The sequence below is a fragment of the Pinus tabuliformis genome, chromosome 9 (assembly GCF_031772625.1).
Source record: "Pinus tabuliformis cultivar Carrire ecotype Pingquan chromosome 9, CPIR1, whole genome shotgun sequence".
NCBI lineage: Eukaryota > Viridiplantae > Streptophyta > Pinopsida > Pinales > Pinaceae > Pinus > Pinus tabuliformis.
In genome coordinates this window covers 1,010,874,854-1,010,899,237 of record NC_142307.1, presented here as the reverse complement: position 1 = coordinate 1,010,899,237, position 24,384 = coordinate 1,010,874,854, and the positions used below count along the sequence as shown (strand labels likewise).

The 24,384-nt window shown below is 38.6% G+C and overlaps 1 protein-coding gene across 1 annotated transcript in view; it reads left to right on the top strand.

The window, feature by feature from the left end:
• Nucleotides 1–24,384, top strand: part of LOC149152141 (chaperone protein dnaJ GFA2, mitochondrial-like) — a 240,918-nt gene that overhangs the window by 35,933 nt on the left and 180,601 nt on the right. The window contains exons 8-9 of the mRNA XM_089439251.1: nt 125–175; nt 304–391. Of these exons, the coding sequence (XP_089295377.1) occupies nt 125–175; nt 304–391 (139 nt within the window). The remainder of the gene's footprint in view (nt 1–124; nt 176–303; nt 392–24,384) is intronic.

Sequence of the window (24,384 nt, the reverse complement as noted above, 5' to 3'; positions counted from 1 at the left end):
TTGTTTTGCCTGCACCTTTGGGCTGGACTCCTGAAACATTCACCATGGTTTGTTTTACTAAATTTTCTGTCATTAACACTTTCATTCTGATAATAACTTATAATGCATATTTTTTATATGCCAGGCATTGAGGAACATGTTTAACCAAGGATCATTTGGAGGTGGGGATGTGAAGGTATTTGTTTTGCACCAACAGGCTAAATTGCTTAATAATATTTCTTGTTGCCAAAGATGTTCTTGCAGGCTCTCTTTTGTTTGTATGAAAGCATTTCTAATATTCATCCTGATTACTGGCTTTCGCAGATTTCACTTGAATTGTCTTTCATGGAAGCTGTTCAGGGTTGCACCAAGAATATTTCTTATCAGACATCTGTGACTTGCACGTCTTGCAGTATGTCTGCTCTTCTAAACTTCATTTTATTAGAATAAGTTGGTGCACTATTAAATCTCAACCTACCAAAGCATAAGATTTCTTGGTCAAGTTGTCACCTAAGATCAATCTATTTTGATGACATTTTCTTTTGATAGCCCAAAAGCACCTGTTTAACCAATTTGTTTACCAAGGTAGATTTTTTATGCATTTTGTGTGATCTGCTTTTTTGTGTAGTTTGGCCTTGTGGTCTATGGAATATGGATTTCGTTCCACATTACTGATGTATGGAAGAAAGATCCAAAACAAAAGCAGTCCATCTTGTTAAGGATAATGTCCCATTCAATCCCATCATATGCCTTGTCAATATCAATCCATTCTAGCCCTTCCCAGGCAGTTATAAGATTATCAAGAATAAATCTGCCCTTAGTGAAACCAGTTTGCTCCTTGTGGACTATCCAGGCCAACAGTAGCCTAATCCTCCTGGCCAAAGCTTTAGTAAATTATTATAAGAGACATTAAAAAGAATAATTGGATGACATCCTCCCATCCAATCCCTTTTAACACCCTCAGGGATCAACTTGATAAGGCCAACATTGATCAATATATATATATATTACAAATAACGCATCATTTTGCAATATAAAAAAAATGAGACAAACAAATGATATTTTAGAAGGAAAACCATGTCTATATTAACTCTCAGATGATTACAGCATGCAAAATCTGTAATTAGCCCTTATAGATGAGGTTATACTTCTAAGTGTCCAAAATCAGCCTTTATACATGAGGTCATATGCGTTGAAAATGAAATAAAACATGAGCTAGAGACAAGAACAATTACATATCCTAATAATCCTCATCCTCATCAACAAAAATAGAAGAAGATGCTTGTTCAGTAGAACTAGAGCGTGGATTGGAAGAAGACGCAGCTCCACTTCCAGTTGCTTCACCACCAATATCAAGAGCATCAAGAGAGAGTTCCAAGTCCGGGGATTCTGTTTCGACATCCAAATCTTTATGAGTTACACTTGTATATTCTTTGGCCCTATGAGACACAAGGCATAGGTGTGAATGCACATATACAAGATCCTTAGCCTTTTGCGATCCCAACTTGTGCTTTAGGGAATGAATGAAGCTATAGGTGCTCCAATTCTGTTCCATTGATGAAGAGCTTGCCACTTGTGATAGAATATGAGTGGCAATGCTTTGCAAATAAATGCCACTTACTCCATGACAGGTCCATCATTTGACTAGGTTCATGGTCCTCCTCTACTCCAAAGATGAGATGCCTATAGAATTCTCCAATCTAGTATCGAAACAAGCAAATTCCCCACTTACTTCAGTTTGTAAAGAAGTTAGAAACAACCTCTGAAAGGCTTTCTTTACTCAATTGGCCACCTCCTTGTCTTTGTGTGGCGCCTTCCTCATCCCATTGTTTTGAGCAATGAAATATTCATCATAAAATTTTGGTTTCAGAGCATGTGCCAAAGTGTGCAATGGAGTGTTAGAGCCACTCTACCTTGTAACAATGATGGATCTCACTGCTCTGCGAATCAAAATCAACAAAAGGAAGAGTGGGAGCCTCCCTTGTAATAATTTCCATGGTTTTCTCAACAATGGTATCAAGGCCATCATAAATCTCTCCCAAGAAAAGTTTTTCTGCATCTCGGAGAAGATCAAATGTAGGTAATGTGAACTTGAGCAAGAACCCATTCTTGCTCCACCAATCTTCATCAATCAACACCCTCCACACCATACATTCCCTCTTTGAATTTGCTTGTCCTCACTCAACCCCAGTTGCACGAATCGAATGTTGCATGAAGCAAGGACGAAGCAGGTGCTCTTTTTGGAAGTGAAGTGTCGGAAGCATCATTTTCCAAAAATCCTCAGAAGCGAAGCATCCCATAAGCATATATATATATATATATATATATATATATATATATATATATCATTGCATTTATATTATAAAAAACATCCAAAATGCCAAATTAGTTGCAGAATATATGAAAGCATGCATACTTGTACATAAATCAAGATAGAAATGACATCCATAGTACATTAATTATTTTTTCAAACATCCACCATATAGAATCTAGATTCTATCAATTACAAATGAACATGCAAATTTTAAGTCATATAAAAGAAATTAGTCCATTACCTTGTGAAAGCACATATCTTGCCAAATGTTGTAGCTGTGGGGTAACATCGCCATGCATGTTCCACCACTTCTTCACAAGCAATGTTCCACCATCACTTATATTCTCTACTGTGATTCTCTAGGGACATTAGTCAACATTGTCAGGTTTTGATCAAAATGCCTAATCCAAACCTCAAATAATAAAATATGGTAGAAGAAGTTTAACATGCTTGATTAATGATTTTGGTTCGAGTGAAGGGTACATTTTCGCTAAGGCCATGACAAACGAGTTCAGCAATCAACCCTACCAATACTGGGGTACATATAGAACTTGGTACTCTTAATTAGATGTTGCTTGCATACCCTCATACATGTTCGAATCTAATGAAATGTCGCAATCCCATTGATCTCAATTCTCAAAATCTTGAAAACTGTCAAGTCTGGTGAATTTTGAATGGGACATGAAATTATATTTTCTCCATATGAAGTCCGATGTGTTGAGAAATCTAGGGCATAGAAATTAGGTGATTTCTCTTGTAATGATAACTGCTTATGAATGCTTTTTACTTCATTAGATTAGAATATTCTCTTTTAGTTAGATTGTCATAGTGTTCGTCAAACAACTACCAAAGCATAAACAATAAAGAGACAAGAGACACAAAATATAGGCGATCAACTAGGGCCAAAACCTCTCCAATTTGAGAGGAAAACCCAAACGAATTCTTCTTCTTATAGAGATTTCAATTGATGAATACCAAGACCAAGACCATGACCTAGATCCTTGACTCAACGACCTTTCCAAGACCAAGTCACAAGCCTTCTTGTCTGATTTCTTCCTTGAGTCAATGATGGTCAAACTTCCTTGCCTCCTTCACTATCTCAACTATTCTATATATTTCGGTTCCTTGATTCAGCTCTACAATTCTCGGCCCTACTTCAGAAGTCCTAGCTGTAGCATACAAGAGTGCTAGACACTTTGATTCCCTTCGCTTTAGATGGAGGTTCCTTCTCCTTTAACTAGGCTAGAGAATCACCTTGTTTTCTCCAAAATCTGTCTTCTCAATATGATTGTGGTATCTCGTTCTTCTTGCAATAGGTAGCAACAGATTCTCGCATGTGTGGAGTGTACTTGTTGGCATTATGAGACAAGTGTTGTCCTTGATGGCAAACCTCACTGATGACAAATCATAGTGCAGAAGGTCAGCAGCAAGGAATTGATGATCAGACTATAAGAAGAAGAGAAAATTCATATACGCAGGTTCATCAAGCCCAAGTCGTGTGTACACGCAGGTTGGCTTCAGTAAAAGCGCGTGTATGTGGAAAACTCTTTTTTGGTCCATGGCGGTTATTCCTTGGAAGTTGTGCCTATGGTTTCGGACCATGGTGTCTCGACGGACGTGTCGATCCCTAGTTTTGAATTGATGGTTTTGGATTTCTATGGTTTTGGCTCGTGGTATTGAGCAAGGCCTAAGGCTATATAAGGAGAAGAAGATCATTAGGCAAAAGCTTCTGAAATGTCTTGAATATCTGATGAAGTATTAGATCCAGTATGCAGGGTATTGGTTGATGGTGTATTGCTTGATCTGAGCTAAAGAGAGATCTCATCGGTTGATGGAGAACAAGATCTAAGGAGAGATCGGGATCAAATGGTTTGAAATGACCTATCTTTATATGGTTGATTATGCGAATTTCTAGATCTGCATACTGACGCAATGTTATGTTCTGGGTATAACTGAAATCTGGTACAGCTGCAAGTTATGAAAAATTATTTTTAGATCTGTACGCAGGTTGTCTTCGGTAAAACCGCGTGTATACGCGGGTTGCCTTCATAGTAGTAGCGTATATCTTTTGGAGCTTGATTTTTGGGTTGCAGCTGGATCTGACTGTTATTGCAGAGTTCTGTAGTCTGCTCTGTGTTCTGGTGACTGGGTTTGACAGGGTTTCAGTGGTTCAGTGATTCAAAGATTGATGATGCTAGTATTGGTTGTTTTATATGATTTGTGAATGAATCATGGTCTTCAGATTGTAATGTTGTGCTTCAGGAGTATCCAGTCTGAAAATTGATGAAAAGTGGTACCTGAAGGAAAGAAGATTGTAGGCCAGCACCTACGTACTAGCATCTTAGCTAGTACAAGAGCAAAGGGGGTTGGAGCTCCCTTCCAAGGAAGTTTGGAGAATGAGAGAAGGTTGAAGCCTTATGCAGGTTGTAGCCTGCGTACTGGTATAAGGCTGCACCAGTACAAAAGATTGTAAACTGAAATTCTTATTAAAGAAAGATAGAGACGACTTGCAGCAGGTGGTTTTCACCCACATTGGGTTTCCACCTTATATCATGGTGTTCATGTGTGTGGCTTTTGTATGATGATCTGTTTTGTTATACTGCATCTGTTTACTCTTAATATGGTGAATGATGACCTGATGCACTTAACTGAAGATAAACTAACTGAATTATAAGTTTTCTGGTTATACGCTGTTTTCCTTAGACACAGTAGCGTGTACACGCTGGTTCACTTAACTGAAGTAGCGTATATGTTTCTGAGCATTGAAAAAATTTTATTGATCTGATAATACTGATTCACCCCCCCCCCCTCTCAGTATTATTTCCAACAATTGGTATCAGAGCAGGTCCTTCAGAAAAGCTTGATCGCTTGAAGGTAGATCGTTCATCATGAGCAACTACGAGAGAGAAGCATCAATCAGGCCACCGGTTTTTGATGGGACAAACTTCAATTATTGGAAGGTAAGAGTTACTGCCTATCTTCAATCTCTTGGTACAGAAGTTTGGGACATCGTAGAAACAGGCTACACTTTTCCTTCAGCTACTCCTACAGATGCAGCTGAGAAAAAGAAGTATGAAACAAATGCGAAAGCAGTCAGTACCCTATTAGGATGTATATCCCAAACGGAATTCATGAAGGTAATGCACTACAAATCCGCAAAAGAGATATGGGACAAAATTGTCACAAGCTATGAAGGAGATGAACAGGTAAAGTGTGCTAAACTTCAAACTCTCAGGATTCAATATGAGACTCTCAAGATGTATAATGATGAAAGTGTGGCTAACTATTTTCTTCGGGTAGATGAGATTGTTAATTGTATGAAAAATTTGGGTGAAGAAATAAAAGAGGCTATAGTGGTTGACAAGGTTCTAAGATCATTGTCCCCCAAGTTTGAATCTAAAGTATCTGCAATAGAAGAAAGGGAAAATCTACAAATTCTTACTATGTCTCAGCTACATGGAATTCTAACTGCTTATGAAATGAGAAAGGGAGGTCCATCAGACAGAAGAGAAGCTGCTTTCAAGGCATCAGGCAAAGAAGTTTATTACGAAGCAAGCCACGTCCCAGAAGAAGAGGAAGAAGAATCAAATTTTGTCAGAAATCTTCAAAGGGGTTCTGGAAGGTTCAGAGGTAAGTTACCTTTTAAATGCTTTGCTTGTGGGAGAGTAGGTCATTATGCTGCAAAATGTCCTTATAAGGATAAAGGAAAGGAACCTGCTAGATGGAACAAGAAACAGAGTGCAAATAAGAAAAGCTACTACACTCATGAAGATAGTGATGGTCTATCGAATAGTGATGAAGATGAACGAGGTAATGAATATAAGTTGTTAATGGCATTTGAAGATGATGATTATATGGATGCTATAGATGTGGATAATCTATATGATGAAATTACTAGACTCAAGAGATGTATAGAAGAAAAGAATATGATCATTGATACTCTACAATTTCAAATTGATGAAAAGGAAAAACATCTTGAAAAACTAGAAGGTGAAATTGTTGGTCTTAGAAAAGAGATTGAGAAAACAAAAGCTATTAATCTTAAATTTGTTAAAGGATCTGAAACCTTGGATGAGATTATCAATGTGCAGCGATCTCCTCTGATCAAGACAGGTCTTGGATATCATGGAGAAACATCTCAAGCCTCTACCTCTAAAAGTTATCTTGATGCAGCAAGGAAAAGCGAGCAAAGGCCAAATAAAAGTAATCAGGTGAATCAGGGACAGTTTACCTCAAGAACAAATAAAGACCATCAAGAAATTTGGGGACAAACTGCCTTAAGGACAAACAGAAGCTACAATCAGCCACAGGTAAAATCTTCCCAATTTGCTCCAAGAATAAATAGAAGCTACAATCGGTTGGATGATAGATCTGATTATCGCAGAATTTTCTTTAATGGCCAATGCTTTTCTTGCCATAACTTCGGTCACAAAGCAACTCAATGTGTTGCATACAAGACAATCATGACTAGAGAAGCTCAAAAGCAACGGAGAATGACTGAAACCATGAAAAGGACTTATAACAACTTTTCGGTTCTTGAAAATGAAGTTGAATGCTCTATTTGTAATAACTTTGGTCATGAAGACTCTGAATGCAGGAGCAGGTTCCGGAAGACAATTCAGAAGGAGCAAAACTCAAATGTCAGAACATGGAGAATAAAGAACCACAACCAGAAAGATGTGGGATAGCCTTTTATGCAGAAGGTCAAGAAAGTCTATGGTACATTGACAGCGGATGTTCGAAGCATATGACAGGGGACAAAGAAAAGCTTGAGTCATATACCGCATTAGAAAAAGGGAAGAAAGTTTCTTTTGGAAACGATATCTCTGCAGCCATAAAAGGAAAAGGTGTGGCTCCATTGAAAGAGAAGGTCAAAGCTGGAAATGTTTTGTATGTTGATGGGTTGAAGCATAATCTTCTGAGTGTCAGTCAGATGTGCGATCAAGGAACAGAGGTAATATTTAGATCAAATGGATGTTGTGTTCGTGATCTTGATACAGGTAAAACAGTGATCAAAGGAAGAAGGACTCCAAATAATCTATACATATTTGAAGAAGGACCACAACAATGCTATTTGAGCAAGGATGATGAACACTGGCTATGGCATCGAAGGTTGGGGCATCTAAGCTTTTCACAAATAAGGAAAGCATGCAAATATCAGGCAGTTCGTGGTCTTCCAGATATCAAAATTCCAGACAACACTATATGCAAATCTTGTCAGTTTGGAAAGCAAACCAGAACTAACTTTCCAGAGAAGGAAGGATCAGCTAGCATGCCTCTTGAGCTAGTACATACAGATACATGTGGTCCATTCAGAAAAAGAACACCTCGAGGAGAAGAATACTTGATATTATTCATTGACGATTTCTCCAGGTTTGTCTGGTTAGGACTTATGAAGCACAAAGATGAAGCATTCGAAAAATTCAAATCCTTCAAAGCCTTGGTTGAAAATGAATTAGGACACAAAATTAAGTGCCTCAGATCTGACAGAGGTGGAGAGTTTACCTCAAACGAATTTTTCGATTTCTGTGAAGAACATGGGATAAAAAGAGAATTCTCTACTGCTAGAACTCCTCAGCAAAATGGGGTGGTGGAAAGAATGAACAGAACAATCCAACAAATGGCTCGTGCTATGCTTGATGAATCAGGTACCCCCGCAACTTTCTGTGGTGAAGCTGCACATGCTGCGGTTATTATTCTTAACAAAACAAATGTCCGAGTAAACAACACTCAAACACCTCATGAACTCTGGAATGGTGAGACTCCTTCAGTGAAGCACTTCAAAATATTTGGGAGCAAATGTTATATTAAGAATACTGATGAGCAACTTGGCAAACTTGAACCAAGAGCAGATGAAGGCATTCTTCTTGGTTATTCTCCATATAGCAAAGCATACAAGTGTTACAATAAAAGACTTGGCAGAATTGTTGACAGCATTGATGTAGTGGTTGATGAGAAGGGATATATTCCTAGGCAAGTTCATCATGAAGACATTGAAGAAGATGAAGGCTACACTCAAAGACAGAATGATGAAGAAGAAGAACCTCAAGAAGAACCAGAGGAGCAGGCAAGAATAGAAGAGAAGACTCCATCCAGATATGTTCAAAAGAATCATCCAGAATCTCAGATTGTGGGGCAGAAAGAAGCAGGAATACAAACAAGAAGAAGAATTGCAGAAGCCTCAAGCTATTTGGCATTACTCTCTTCCACTGAACCACAAAATGTGAAAGAGGCATGCAAAGATGAATGTTGGGTCAAAGCAATGGATGAAGAACTTGAGCAGATCGAAAAGAACAACACTTGGGAACTGGTTCCTAGACCAAAAGATAAGAATGTCATAGGGACAAAATGGGTCTTCAAGAATAAATTGAATGAAAATGGAGAAGTAATTAGAAACAAGGCCAGACTTGTTTGTAAAGGGTATGCGCAGCAAGAAGGGATAGATTTTGAGGAGACCTTTGCTCCTGTAGCAAGACTTGAGGCCATCCGAATGTTCCTTGCTCTCTCAAGCTTTCAAAACTTCAAGGTATTTCAAATGGACGTGAAATCAGCCTTTCTGAATGGAGACTTAGAAGAAGAAGTATATGTTGAGCAGCCAGATGGTTTCATTCTTGGGAATGATCCAAACCTTGTATGCAGATTGAAAAAGGCTCTTTATGGTCTCAAACAAGCTCCAAGGGCTTGGTATTATCGGTTGGACAAATATCTTCACCAACAAGGTTTTTCAAAAGGATCAGCAGATAGCAATCTCTATATGAAAGTTGAAAATAACAAATTGCTAATACTTGTTGTGTATGTAGATGATATTATCTTTGGCAACAATGAAGAGGCTATGAGTCAGAACTTTGCCTTGGTTATGCAGAAAGAATTTGAAATGTCATTACTTGGAGAATTGACATACTTTCTTGGATTGCAAATCCAACAAGGTGAAGGAGGCATTTTCTTGTCTCAAACCAAGTACCTCAATCAGATCTTGAAGAAGTATGGCATGGAAGATTCAAAGCCAGTTTGTACCCCCATGGTTACAGGATGCAGCCTCATTGCAAATGATGAATCAGCAGCCGTTCACCAACCAACTTATAGATCCATGATTGGGAGTTTGCTTTATTTAACAGGTACACGACCAGATATTATGCATGCAGTAGGAATTGTTGGAAGATTCCAAGCCAACCCAAAGGAAACTCATCTTCAGGCAGTCAAAAGAATCTTCAAGTATCTTCAAGGGACCCAAAACTATGGCTTATGGTATCCTAGAGATACAAATCTCACTCTTCATGCTTACACAGATGCAGATTGGGCCGGAAGTGTGGATGATAGGAAAAGCACAAGTGGTGGTGCTTTCTTCATGGGTTCCAGATTAGTATCTTGGTTCAGCAAGAAACAGAGTTCGATTGCTTTATCTACAACTGAAGCAGAATATGTGGCTGCGGCATCTTGTTGCACACAACTTCTTTGGATGATGCAGACCTTGCAAGATTTTCAAATCACTTGCACGCCACCAGTCTCTATCTTATGTGATAATACAAGTGCAATCAGCATTTCAAAGAATCCAGTCATGCACTCAAAGACCAAGCACATACCAATCAAGTACCATTTTCTTCGGGAACAAGTGCTTGAGCAGAAGGTCAAGTTGGAGTATGTTCCTTCTAAGGAACAAGTTGCTGATATTCTCACAAAACCACTGCCCAGGGAAACTTTTGAATATCTCAGACAAAAGCTGGGAGTAATGGATGCTTCATCCTGCTGTTAAAGCTTGTCTGTTCTACAGAAAAGTTGGTATACGCGAGTTTCGTAAGGGATATCCGCGTATATACGCCGATTTATGCAGGGAAAGTCGCGTGTATGGTGTACGCGTGCTGCAGAAATTCTATCCGCGTACATACGCTGTTTTATGCAGGAGAAGTCGCGTATATAGAGTTCTGATCAATAAGGGCAGACTCTGGTTGGAGAAGGTCTGAGATTGGTAAGTCAAAATTCTTCAGGCACAGTTTCAGGGGGTACAGCAGGCACAGATTCAGGGGGAGCAGCTTAAAGTCTCATAAAGCATTGTTGGCATTTAGATGCTTTCGGTCCTAGTTCACAACTGTTGTTAATTTCAGGAGAAGGAGCTCAGAAGGAAATCTTGGCTGCTGATATAAAAGATGTTTATCAGATACTGCTGGTGTCTTTCAGAAGTCTTGGTCTAGATTTGTTGTCTCTATGTCATATTTCTTTTATAGTGTCAAGGTCATGTAACGACCTATGATTTCCCCACTATGCCTGGGATGGATGAATGATGTAATGTTATTGGTTATTATATTTCTGATGTATCTCCTCTTGGTAGGGAGTATGGATGCATGCATTGAGTCTTTTGGTGATAGGAAGGTCCTTTATGATGTATAAGTCTTGGTTCGTTTGAAGAACATCTTTTGCAGATCTTGCCTACAGTCAGGGGGAGCATGTTCAGCACAGCAGAGCAGAGAAATCAGCTTGTACTCAGGGGAGAACAGCCCTTTGCCCTTGATGACAAAGGGGGAGAATGTTTCTAAGGATCTTGGGGTTGCCATCAAGTCCAAAGGGGGAGATTGTTGGCATTATGAGACAAGTGTTGTCCTTGATGGCAAACCTCACTGATGACAAATCATAGTGCAGAAGGTCAGCAACAAGGAATTGATGATCAAAGTATAAGAAGAAGAGAAAATTCATATACGCAGCTTCATCAAGCCCAAGTCGCGTGTACACACAGGTTGGCTTCAGTAAAAGCTCGTGTATGTGGAAAACTCTTTTTTGGTCCATGGCGGTTATTCCTTGGAAGTTGTGCCTATGGTTTCGGACCATGGTGTCTCGACGGACGTGTCGATCCCTAGTTTTGAGTTGATGGTTTTGGATTTCTATGGTTTTGGCTCGTGGTATTGAGCAAGGCCTAAGGCTATATAAGGAGAAGAAGATCATTAGGCAAAAACATCTGAAATGTCTTGAATATCTGATGAAGTATTAGATCCAGTATGCAGGTTATTGGTTGATGGTGTATTGCTTGATCTGAGCTAAAGAGAGATCTCATTGGTTGATGGAGAACAAGATCTAAGGAGAGATCGGGATCAAATGGTTTGAAATGAACTATCTTTATATGGTTGATTATGCGAATTTCTAGATCTGCATACTGACGCAATGTTATGTTCTGGGTATAACTGAAATCTGGTACAGCTGCAAGTTATGAAAAATTATTTTTAGATCTGTACGCAGGTTGTCTTTGGTAAAACCGCGTGTATACGCGGGTTGCCTTCATAGTAGTAGCGTATATCTTTTGGAGCTTGATTTTTGGGTTGCAGCTGGATCTGACTGTTAATGCAGAGTTCTGTAGTCTGCTCTGTGTTCTGGTGACTGGGTTTGACAGGGTTTCAGTGGTTCAGTGATTCAAAGATTGATGATGCTAGTATTGGTTGTTTTATATGATTTGTGAATGAATCATGGTCTTCAGATTGTAATGTTGTGCTTCAGGAGTATCCAGTCTGAAAATTGATGAAAAGTGGTACCTGAAGGAAAGAAGATTGTAGGCCAACACCTACGTACTAGCATCTTAGCTAGTATAAGAGCAAACGGGGTTGGAGCTCCCTTCCAAGGAAGTTTGGAGAACGAGAGAAGGTTGAAGCCTTCTGCAGGTTGTAGCCTGCGTACTGGTATAAGGCTGCACCAGTACAAAAGATTGTAAACTGAAATTCTTATTAAAGAAAGATAGAGACGACTTGCAGCAGGTGGTTTTCACCCACATTGGGTTTCCACCTTATATCATGGTGTTCATGTGTGTGGCTTTTGTATGATGATCTGTTCTGTTATACTGCATCTGTTTACTCTTAATATGGTGAATGATGACCTGATGCACTTAACTGAAGATAAACTAACTGAATTATAAGTTTTCTGGTTATACGCTGTTTTCCTTAGACACAGTAGCGTGTACACGCTGGTTCACTTAACTGAAGTAGCGTATATGTTTCTGAGCATTGAAAAAGTTTTATTGATCTGATAATACTGATTCACCCCCCCCCCCCCCCTCTCAGTATTATTTCCAACAATACTTAACCCAAAAACAAACCAATAAACAACGCCAAAGACTTTGCTCTACCTTTCCTTCTCTTCGCTGGTTATGAGGCTCCTTTCCTAGTGATTTTCGCACTTCTTATTGCAGACTTGCTTTTCTGAATTGCTTGTTCACAAATGAAGGCTGAGTTGTCTATTTATAGTGATTCATCCATCAAAATAAGCCAACTTGAGCTGTAGGTGAGCCGACTTGCCATTCTAGGAGCATCATTTGGTCGACATGAAGAGGAGCTTGTGACAAGGTCTTGGAGGGCTAATAAATTTTCTTTTACAATGGATTACATGCCCAAAATGAGTCTTCAAACTTTGACATTGACTCTATGAACTTTATGACTTGATGACCAAACCTAATAGCTCACAATGGGAGCTTTATCTAAAAATAAAATTCCTTGATCATGAAACCCATGATTCAAGTTTTACAAAAATAATTTTATTTTTCTTCTTTACATCAATTACGTAAAATCATAATTACACATGTCGTTATGAAGACTGAACCTAGTTACACTTTTCAACACTCCCTCTTAACTAGGAAGGTAGTCATAATCCATACGAGGTATGTGGTCATTCTCAATTTGAAGAATTCTCATAAGAGTCGTCGGATTGCTAACCCATTTGTATAGCATCGTATCAACCAACATTGTCACATAGCAAGGCCTTGACTAACAACTCTATCTCTCCACAAGATCAGAGCTCAATGCTGGCGAGACCAATGATGTATAGACACCCTCATCATCATCTCTCTTGGAACATACCCCACCCGGGTTCTCTTAGAGTATAATCCACCAAGACTATTCGTATCTTGGATTCCCAGTCCTCGAAGAATATCGATCCTCTATGACTACTCTTATCTTGGATGCCCTAACTCATCCTCAAAGAGTATCAGATGTCAGATGTTTACCCAATCCTCCATTATGTCTTCCCAAGTGAAGACAAGAATGATGTTTCTATCTCTCCCTCTTAATTAGGGAGGATATACCTATTCCAATGAAGGAATGTACTCATTCCTACAGAAGGAATGTACCTAAGCTCCCTCTTGGCTTAGGAATTTGCTTCCAAGTTTCTACCAAGTTAGAAACTTGTTTCCAGGCTCCCTCTTAATTAGGGACCTACAACAACTCTTTAGGTGGAGATGATGGGACAACCAATTGCTTGAAGAACTCCTCACGATGTCATGAACTTCTTTTCTTTATTCAAGAGTCTTCATGTTTTGGGACTTCTTCGTAGGGCACATACCATCCATCACTTTCATCCATGAGTCAGTCATGTCATTATTCCTTTCATCGGAAAGTGATCCATCAGTTCATATCTAGCCTTCCTTCATGCCATGTTGCCTTCTTCATGCCATGTTTCCTTAAGGATCTTTCATCCTACTACATGGACATCAGTGGTGGAAGATATCCATAGCTCTTCCCTTGGTAGCCTTGCATAAGCCCATCCAGATATCATTCAAAAATAAGGAATAACATTAAATTAGAATTACCTTTGTGATGGTCTTTCATAATGACATCTTCTAGTTCGCATCAACCTCCGGCATTCACATTGACACATGTCCTAAAGATATAAACTGTCAAGAGTCTCTTTCTTTTTCAGACTTCATCAAAGTCTTCATACCTTTCATGGAGATATCCGAGTCAAATCTCTCAGTCCTCGGATGTTGATTTCCCTTTTCATAGTTGCATATTTCATGATCTCTTCCTTTCTTCCTTCACACATTTCCTTCTAGGAACTTCCAGTCCTAGTTTGTCCAATTTTGTCTACCACCTCACATTTCATATGAGGACATATTATGTTGATTTCATCTAGACAATGTGTGACCTATGCCTTCCTGCATCCTTTCAAAGTAGGAGATCCTTTCTTTTGATCATGCTCTCGAGATAGAGCATTTATCCATGCTACTCGCGACCATATGACATGACTCTATAATATTGAATACAAGCATACACACCTCATTTTCCTTTAGGTCATATTAGACTTTCTTTCAACAACTTCCTTGATTGAAAGAACTTCAATCCTTTGATTTGCTTCACCTCTTTTGTCATCATACCATCATCCCATGAATTCCCACAAGATGGAATTCTTTATCAAACCCTTGCTTCCTTTTGATTGGTGAGCCTTCCTATGAAGATTCCAATAGAGGATCTTGATCATCCTCATTTAGCAAATGTTCCCCTTTCACTGATGTATGATGAGCCTTGTGCTAGATGAACTTTTCTTCTTTTTCCCATAATTGCCACTTATGCTTCTAATGAGGTTACCAAGAGCTATATCCTTTCATAGTTGACTGCCATAGACTTCTATTTCAATTATTTTTCCCTATGATCACGAGCTCTTGCTTTTAATGCTTCTATGATGCCATGATGCATCTTATCATTATCCTTGGTGATTCATGATAGCCATATCTTATAACAAAAAAACTTGAAAACATGAACTTGAAAAGAACTAGGTGAGGAAGACTATCTCAATCATAGTAGAGATCTCTTACTTCCTCTTTCTTGAACTTCTTCTTTTCAGCTTCCTCCTCTTCTTCGGTGATATGGGCTTCTTCTCTACTTCTTATGTTATTGTCCTTCTTTAGCTTAGGACAATTTCTTTTGTAATGCCCATATTCTTGACATCTATAGCATTGAACCTTAGCCAGGTTCTTTTTTTTTTTGTTTTCTTATGAGAACCAAATTTCCCAGACTTTCCTGTTCTCTTTGCCATAGCAGCATATGCTTGCTTTTGCTCACTGGATCCTGCATCAATTTTTGCCTTTAGTCTAGATTCTTTAATTTTGCATAGTGACAATAGATCCTGGAATGGAGTAGCTTATTTCTTCCGATAAATACTTGAAGTAAAGTTACCCCACTCCTCTGGTAGTGCATTTAGTACTACAATGGTCATCTCCTTGTCAGACATTATTTCTCCTAGATCATGAAGTTGATCCCTTATCTTAGATATCCTCATAAAGTATGAGGCTATTTCTTCTTCTTTCGATAACCTTAGTTTGTAGAATTCTTGTCTTAGAGAAATAACTTCTCCTACAGTGCTTATAGAAAACAACTCTACCAATTTGTCATATATTTCTTCTGAGGTGTCGCGTTTAGATACATATGGAATGAGGGGATCCTTGATGAGATTCCTTTGAGCCCTCACTTCCCCTTTCATAAACTTTGCAAGTGCTGCATCTTCTTTTGCTGGTTTGGTGATAGATCCTTTGACATGATCCATAACCTCTTTTTCAATGAGATTCAGATCTGTTCTCTTCTTCCATGCAATATACTTTGAAGCCCCAACCAATTTGTTGCTTTCCTCGCAAAAAAGACATTTTGACAAATTAAGAGATAAATATACTTACTTGTGAATATGCTTCTTCCACTTGCTGCCTCCTTGAATTTGATGATAATATAGATGATAGAGAACTTCTTAATGAAGATAGATCTCTTCAAGAGTGATCCTTGACTCCACAAATAAGGAGTTCAATTTAGATCCTTTGATTGTGTTGTCCTTATTGATAATTATGACTTCTTGATGATGTCTTGATGCTTCTTGGATGATCTTCTTAAATGGTAGGGTCCTTGCTTCAACGAGAGGAAATTGCCTTAGAACTTCTAAAGATGATGTCCTTGATCTTGCTTCTCTAGTAAGAAACTTGATTTATAAGTCCCTTCATCTTGAGTAGGGTCTTTGTGGTCCTTTTGATGACTTGAGGATCCCAAGACTTCTGTTGGTGTAGACTTCTTCTTCGATCTAGGGTTTTGATACTTCTTTGTAGATCTTGACTCCAAGATGATCTTCTTAGATTTGCTTTGATGTCTTTCTCAAGATTTGATCCTTGAGTGTCCCTTGATAAGATGCCCTTCCTTGACTTTGTCACCTTAGCTCTGATACCATGTTGAGAAATCTAGGGCAAAGCAATTAGGTGATTTCTCTTGTAATGATAACTGCTTCTGAATGCTTTTTACTTCATTAGATTAGAATCTTCTCTTTTAGTTAGATTGTCATAGTGTTCATCAAACAACTACCAAAGCATAAACAATAAAGGGACAAGAGACATAGAATATAGGCGATCAACTAGGGCCAAAACCTCTCTAATTTGAGAGGAAAACCCAAACGAATTCTTCTTCTTATAGAGACTTCAATTGACGAATACCAAAACCAGGACCTAGACCCTTGACTCAATGACCTCTCCAAGACCAATTCACAAGCCTTCTTGTTTGATTTCTTCCTTGAGTCAATGATGGTCAAACTTCCTTCCCTCCTTCACTATCTCTGCTATTGTATGGATTTTGGTTCCTTGTTTCAACACTGCAATTCTCGACCTTACTTTAGAAGTCCTAGTTGTAGCATACAAGAGAGATAAACACCTTGATTCCCTTTGCTTTAGATGGAGGTTCTTTCTCCTTTGCCTCGGCTAGAGAATCACCTTGTTCTTCTCCAAAATCTGTCTTCTCAATATGACTATGGTATCTCGTTCTTCCTGCAGTAGGTAGCAGCAGATTCTCGCACGTGTGTTGTGTACTTAACCCAAAAACAACACCAAATACTTCGCTCTTCCTTTCCTTATTTTTGCTGGTTATGAGGCTCCTTTCCTAGTGATTTTCACACTTCTTATTGCAGACTTGCTTTTCTGAATTGCTTGTTCACAAATGAAGGCCGAGCTGCTTATTTATAGTGAGTCGTCCATCAAAATAAGCCGACTTGAGCTGTAGGAGAGCCGATTTGCCATTCTAGGAGCATCCTTAGGCCGACATGAAGAGGAGCTTGTTACAAGGTACTGGAGGGCTAATAATTTTTTTTACAATGGATGACATGCCCAAAATGGGTCTTCAAACTTTGACATTGACTCTATGAACTTTATGACTTGATGACCTCACAATGGGATATTTATCTAAACATAAAATTACTTGATCATGAAATCCATGATTCAAATATTACAAAAATAATTTTATTTTTCTTCTTTACATCAATTACATAAAATCATAATTACACATGTCATTATGAAGACCAAACCTAGTTACACTTTTCAACATGATGAGGTTGGAACCACTCTCAAGCTGTTGAGAAATCAGGGGGCTTGCAAATTAAATTAGATTTCTCTTTCTTTGATAACTGTGTGTGAATTTAGTTGGCTTCTTATTAATCTTTATTATGTTTCTTTCATCAAACAATTATCAAAATATAAACATGAAGATCACAAGAGAACAATGAACACAAGATATAGGCTCCAAGCCAGGGCAAAACCCCTTCAAGGGGAAAACCCAGAAAAATTCTCTTCTTATAGAATCAGTTCAAAGTGAGATATCCAAGACCCATGACCATAAACAAACTCCAACCCTCTAGATGCCAAGTCAAACCCTCCTTTTGGTACAACAAAACCATCAACAAGAGACCAACAACAAATCTTCAACAAGAGATGTGATAAGGCAAAACTTCCACAAATCAAACTTCAAGAAAACCCTTCTTCAATTTCAGACTTTGGCCCTCCTCTTCTTCTGCGAAATTTCATAATAGATCAAGTGAATTGTGTGTGTCCAAATGAGCTCAACTCACACCCTATTTACACTGTCTAGAGGGGTTCGAATAGATATGTCCTTTGGGGCAGGGCCGAGTTGGCATCTTGAGGGGTTTTTGACCCAAAATTACATCTAGAAAATTCTTTTCTTTCTCTTTACAAGAAGTCCAAATAGGACTTTGACTCAACAAATCCTAGAAGTATGAAGAACATGCTTAAGTAATAAAATTAATAATAATAAAAATTCTTTTTCATCTTTTTGCTTTTTCATAAAATATACAATGCCATGAGTACAAAGATCATTATGAAGACTGAACCTAGATACATTTTCCAACACTCCCTCTTAAATAGGGAGGTATTCATAATTCTACAACCAGTATAAGGGTATTCTCAAATTGAAATATTCTCATCAGAAGAGTCGGATTGACAAGACTTTTAATATCATAACTGACATTTTCAAATTGCAACATAGCAAGGCCTTGACTTAACAAGCTCTAACTCTCCACAAGATTAGAGCACAATGTTGGGAGGCTTTACATGAGACACCTCACTACCTCTCAAGGCTCATACCCCATCCAGATGTTCACTAGCTATGTCCTTCTAGGACTATTCTTATCCTGGATTCCTAATCCTCAAAGAATATCGGTCCTCTTCGACCACTCTTGTCTTGGATAACTTGTCCAATCCTCAAAGAGTGTGAGTTCATGGGAATACTTCCTTTCTTGGATTCCTAATCCTCAAGGAGTACCTGTCCCAAATGCTTATCCAATGCTCCATTCTCCCTACCAATGCCATACACTCGACGTACGATGGTTAGTCTTGGCCTAGTGCATAACACATATGGAGAATATGGTGTCCATCATCATTCCCTCTCAAATAGGGAGGATATCCTTACTCCTAAAAAATGGGGGAGATTTCTTACTCCCTCTCAATCAGGGAAACATCATCACAATCCTTAGCTAGTCTCATACATCATCAATACATCAACTACTAGTCCTACTGTGGAGATCTTAGTGGTAGCTGCAAGGGCTCCTATCTTGCAATACATCATATATGAGCTTCTACCTTCTTTCACATTTCATCTTCATGATAAGGTTTCTCAGCTCCTAACAACATCACATCATATCTAATTTCAACCTTTCTAGATCTCGTCAATCATCATACAACTTTATCATCAACTGGTTCATCTATCTTCTTCAGGGAGTCGAGCTTCCTCATAGCTGCTAGTACATGTCTTCTTTCCTTCATAATAGAGCTCTGCCTCATATTCTTCAAGAAGTCATGTTAGCTTTCCAAATATCAATTCTTCTCTAATTCTCTTCTAGGTCATCAACAATGCTATCCACACAATCCACGTGTTCTATGATCAAATTGTTGAAATATGTAACTAGGCTCGGTCTTCATAATGACATCTGTAATCATGATTTTATGTATTTGTTGTCAAGAGAAAAATAAATTTATTATTATTCTTCTTGAGGCATGGTTTTCATGCTCAAGGGAAATTTATTTTATAGGTCAAGCACCCTTTGAGTGCTTCTAGGGCTTGTCATTGAGTTTACAAGTCAATTGAGTCATTGTCATGTATTGAATACCCATTTTGGCATGTTACATGTAAAGAAATTTTTATTTGAGTCAAAGACCCTCCAAGAGCTCATCATATGGCAAAGAACAAGTCGGCCTATCAAACAGTGACAGGTCGGCCTAGAGACATTGACAAGTCAGCCTACAAGCTTGGACATGAAGCCTATATATAAGAGGCTAGTTGACCACCTTTGAGGGTACTCAAGCACACACAAGTAACTCGATAAAAGGCACATAAAACACTAGAAGATTCAACGAAGAAAGGAGAAGACAGGACGAAGAAGAAGATTGATTTCTTGGGGTCTGTTTTGGGTAATCTCTCACATGTGCAGACTGTAACTAGGGCATCATCTCACCTTCAACAAAATAGAATTACAGTTAGTCAAGAAGTCAAGCGAAGGGTGAAAGAAGCATCTATATTCAAGTCGAGTTGTTGGAGAGAGAACTGCTGCCCAAGCGAAGGAGAATATAAGCCATCTTCACCATATTTCTGTCACACATGCAAGTTAGGGTTACTGCAGGAAGGCCGAGTATCACAGTCAAAATTACAGTTTTGAAATTGAGGTCGAAAAGGAAATTGTTGGAAGGCTAATTTGACTATTGTTGACTTTACGAAAGAGGAGTTCATCTGTGAGAAGCTTGACTTGGTCTTGGAGGGGTCTTGGTCAAGGGTCATAGGTCTTGGAATTCGTCAATTGAAGTTCTATAAAAAGGGAAGAGTTCGTGTGGGTTTTCCTCTCAACAAGAGAGGTTTTGGCCCTGGCTGATAGCCTATATCTTGTGTCCTTTCTCTCATTGTTCTTTATTGTTTTGGTAGTTGTTTGATGATAAGACCACTAATTATAATCAAGAGAAAGAAGAAGTAATTAAGTTAAGTAATATACATAACAAGCAATTATCAAAGTAAGAGAAATCAACTAATTTGTTGCCCCCTAGATTTCTCAACATGGTATCAGAGCTAAGGTGACAAGTCAAGGAAAGGTAGCTTGAAGAAGGACCACCAAAAGGATTATCAAGAAATGTTAAGACATCAAAGAGGACATCAAATCATTAAGAAGGAAATACATAAGGGTTGAGCAATCTAAGGAGCATCATGAAGGACTACCCATTTCAAGGATCTCACCATCTAGAAGCAACAACAAGAAGAAGACCTCAAGGACCCCTCCTCCACTCAAAGAAAGAAGGTATACACATTGAAGCATCTTGAAGTCTCTACATCCAAGGGAAGAAGGAAGAAGCATTGCCATCATCATCATCTAGGTGATATCCCTCTCTTTAAGGAAAGAATCACATTTCAAGCATATTTGAAGAAAGGAATTTCTAAGAACTGTTGTCATCTTCAAATTTCATCATCATCAAGAAAGGCATCAAGTTGAATATTTCAACATCCAGGAGTATCTTCACTTGACAAGTAAGTATCTTTATGTTTATGTCTAAATCTATCAAAATGACTTCATTTTGCAAGGAAAGCAACAAGTTGGTTGGGTCATCAAATTGCCTTGCATGGAAGAAGAGGATAGATTTGATCCTCATAGAAAATGAAGTCGTTGGACATGTTAAGGGTCCAATCACTAAACCTCCAAAGGAAGAAGCTCAAGCTCTAGCTAAGTATATGAAAGGGGAAATAAGGACTCAAATGATCTTTTTAGAGTCCATCAAAGATCCTCTCATACCTTATGTAGCAAAGTTGGAGACCTCAAAGGAAATCTACGAGAAGTTAGTAGAATTGTTCTTCGTAAGCACTGCTGGAGGAGTCATATCTTTAAGAACCAAACCATATAAGATGAAGGTATCAAAGGAAGAAGGGATAACCTCATATCTTATGAGGGTGTCAAAAACAAGAGACCAACTGCAAGAGTTGGGGGAAATAATGTCCGATAAAAAATGGCCACTGTGGTGCTCAATGCACTACCTGATGAATGGGGCAACTTCATATCAAGCATCTATGGAAAGAAGGAACCCACCCCATTCAGTGAGCTCTGGTCATTACGTAAGATTGAAGAAACCAGGTTAAAAGCAAAGAGTGATGTGGGACCAAGTGAACAAGTTCAGGCATTTGTTGCCATGGCTAAGAGAGAAGGAAAGTTTGGGAAATTTGGTCCTTAGAAAAAGAAGAAGATCGATATGTCAAAAATCCAATGCTATGGCTGTCAAGAATATGGGCATTTCAAGAGAGATTGTTTGAAACTTAAGAAGGACAATAAGAAAAGGAAAGAAAGGAATGAAGCCCATGTCACCAAAGAAGTGGAAGAACTCGAGAAGAAGAAACCAAAAAAGGAGGAAGTGAAAGATCTCTACTATGACTGAGATAATCTCCTTCACTTACTTCTTTTCAGTTTTTGTGAAAAATAACTATCATGGTAGAAAGCATTATAAGTATGATAGGATGCATCATATTAAGAGATGGCATCATATTAGAAACATACGATTGAAGCAAGTGCCCATGACATCATTATAGAAGCTTGAAAGGATAGCTGAAGTAGAGGCCTACATGGAAGTAGCTGTCATCATAAAAAGGAAGTAGCTCTTGTTAACCTCATTAAAAGCATAAGAAGTATATATGGTTAGAAGAAAGTCATTTAACATGATAGAAGATAGAAATAATTCATCATACGTCATCATCATTAGGAAGGAGCATTTGCAGGATGAGGATAATCAAGACCCTCCATTGGAATCTTCACTAGAATGTTCACCTCTACTAGGAAGAAGCAAGTGTCTCGCTGATCATTCCACCTTGTGGGATCTATTGTTTAGAAGGATGATGTTATGATGAAAAATCACTGTGGCATGATTGGAATACTTTCAAGCAAGGAAAGGAAGTTGCCGAAGGAAGTCTAGATGACCAAAAGTAGAAAAGAGGTATGTATGCATGTATTTGATAGATTAAGTCATGTCATCATACAGTTGCAGATATCATCTTTGAATGCTCTATATTATGAGCATGATGGAAAAAGAATAATCTCTTCTTAATGCATGAAGGTATACACCTTGAACTAGTTCCCATATTGATAAGATGAAGTCAACATAATATGCCTTCATATGAAATATGATGTGGTTGACAAGATGAAGGAACTGTGTAGAAGTTCTTGTGGTACAATATGTGAGGAAAGGAAGAAAGATTCATGAAAATGATGCAACTATGGTCACATAAGATAAGGAATCAACATCCGATGACTAGAAGAATATGGTATGATATCTCCATGGGAAAGGTATGAAGACCTTGATAAAATCTGAAAAAGAAGAAGACCCTTGATATTGGAAATCTTGGAGATATGTTTATGAATGTGTAGGATGTTGACGCTGTACAAAGCAAATGTCATGATGAAAGGCCATCCTAAAAGGTAACTCTGATTTGATGACATTTACAACTAGCACTCATGTGATTGGATGAAAGATCCTAAAAGAAACATGACCTGGAAGAGGTAGCTGTATAAAGGAAAGCCAGATGTGGACTGGAAGATCACTTTCAGATGAAAAGAAGGATGGCGTGATTGATGTGGGTCGTTGAAGGAAAGTGATGGATGGTCGATGCCCTATGAAAGATGAAGGCTCAATAATAATGAAGTTGAAATTCATGACATCGAAAGGAGGAGCCCTACAAGTAATTGAAGATACCATGATCTCCTCCAAAGAGCAGAAAGTTGTTGTTGTAAACAAGTCCCTAGTTCAGAGGGAGCTTGAACAAGTCCTTGGTTAAGAGGGAGCTTGGGTATATTCCTTTTCTTAAGGGAATGAGTTGGTCCTCCTAGGATAAGAGGGAGTGACAAATATGGTTCTCTACTTCATGTGTCATGCACTAGACTAGGACTAACAACCGTAAGTCTTAGTGAAGGCTGTGAAGAGAGATAGACACATCATTGTTGTTTTCATATCGTGAAGAAAGAATGGAGGATTGGGTAAGCATTTGAGACTGATTCCGATACTCTTTGAGGATGAGGTAGGGAATCCAAGATAAGAGTAGTCGAAGAGGAAATTCCTTGAGGATGTGTTATTCCAAGATAGGAATTCTCTTAAAATGACATACCCTGCAAACACCCAGGTAGGGTATGTGCCTTGAGAGACAATGATGATGGTGTTTGTCAGTCATTGGTCTCGCCAGCATTGTGCTCTGATCTTGTGGAGAGATAGAGTTGTTAGTCAAGGTCTTACTATGTGACAATGCTGGTTAGTATGATGAGATGCTTTGGCATAAGCTAAGGAAGTATGTTCTATGCTTTAGAGAAATTTTACTTCAATTTCTTTATTAGCCCAATATCAATATCCAGATTAGCAATCACATCAACATGATAGTAAAATGCAGATAGAAAATAAGCATAAACAGTAGAAGACAAGCCAAGACAAGAGGACACAAGATGTGGCACTAGCCAGGGGCAAACCCCAATGTGGGGAAACCCTTGATCAATTCTTCTTTTAGTTTTCAATAGTTCAGTAGAGAGAGATAGTACAATTTACAAATCTGATATTTTTTAACAGCAGTAAAAAAGTTTTAACCAGAAAAGTCAACATTGGTAAATAGGGCAGATTTGACCCTCAACAAAATGGTCAACTTCAGTCAACTTCGGCCTCCAAACAGCAAGATGAATCAACCCTCAAAACAACCCAAAACAGTCCAGTCAAACTTGGTCAAACAACCATCCCTGTGGTCAGCCCTAGCTATAGTCAACGTTGGTCAAAGTCAACGCTTGACCTCAATTTCTGTGCCCAGAAATGTGGCTTGCATAAACAGAAGTATCTCACCCAAAAGCGCAGTCAAACAGGTCAACGCTGGTCAAAACACTTCCTGAAATTTGGTCAACGTTGGTCAACGCCCAAAACAAAATTTTGTCCTCCTTTCCTTCGCACGTGTGAGAGAGCAAGCTGCCCAGGAAATGCATACCCAATCAGATGAGGAGAGAGAGAGATGTGTGAGGATGAGTGTGTCCAAATGAGGTTAAGGCATCAT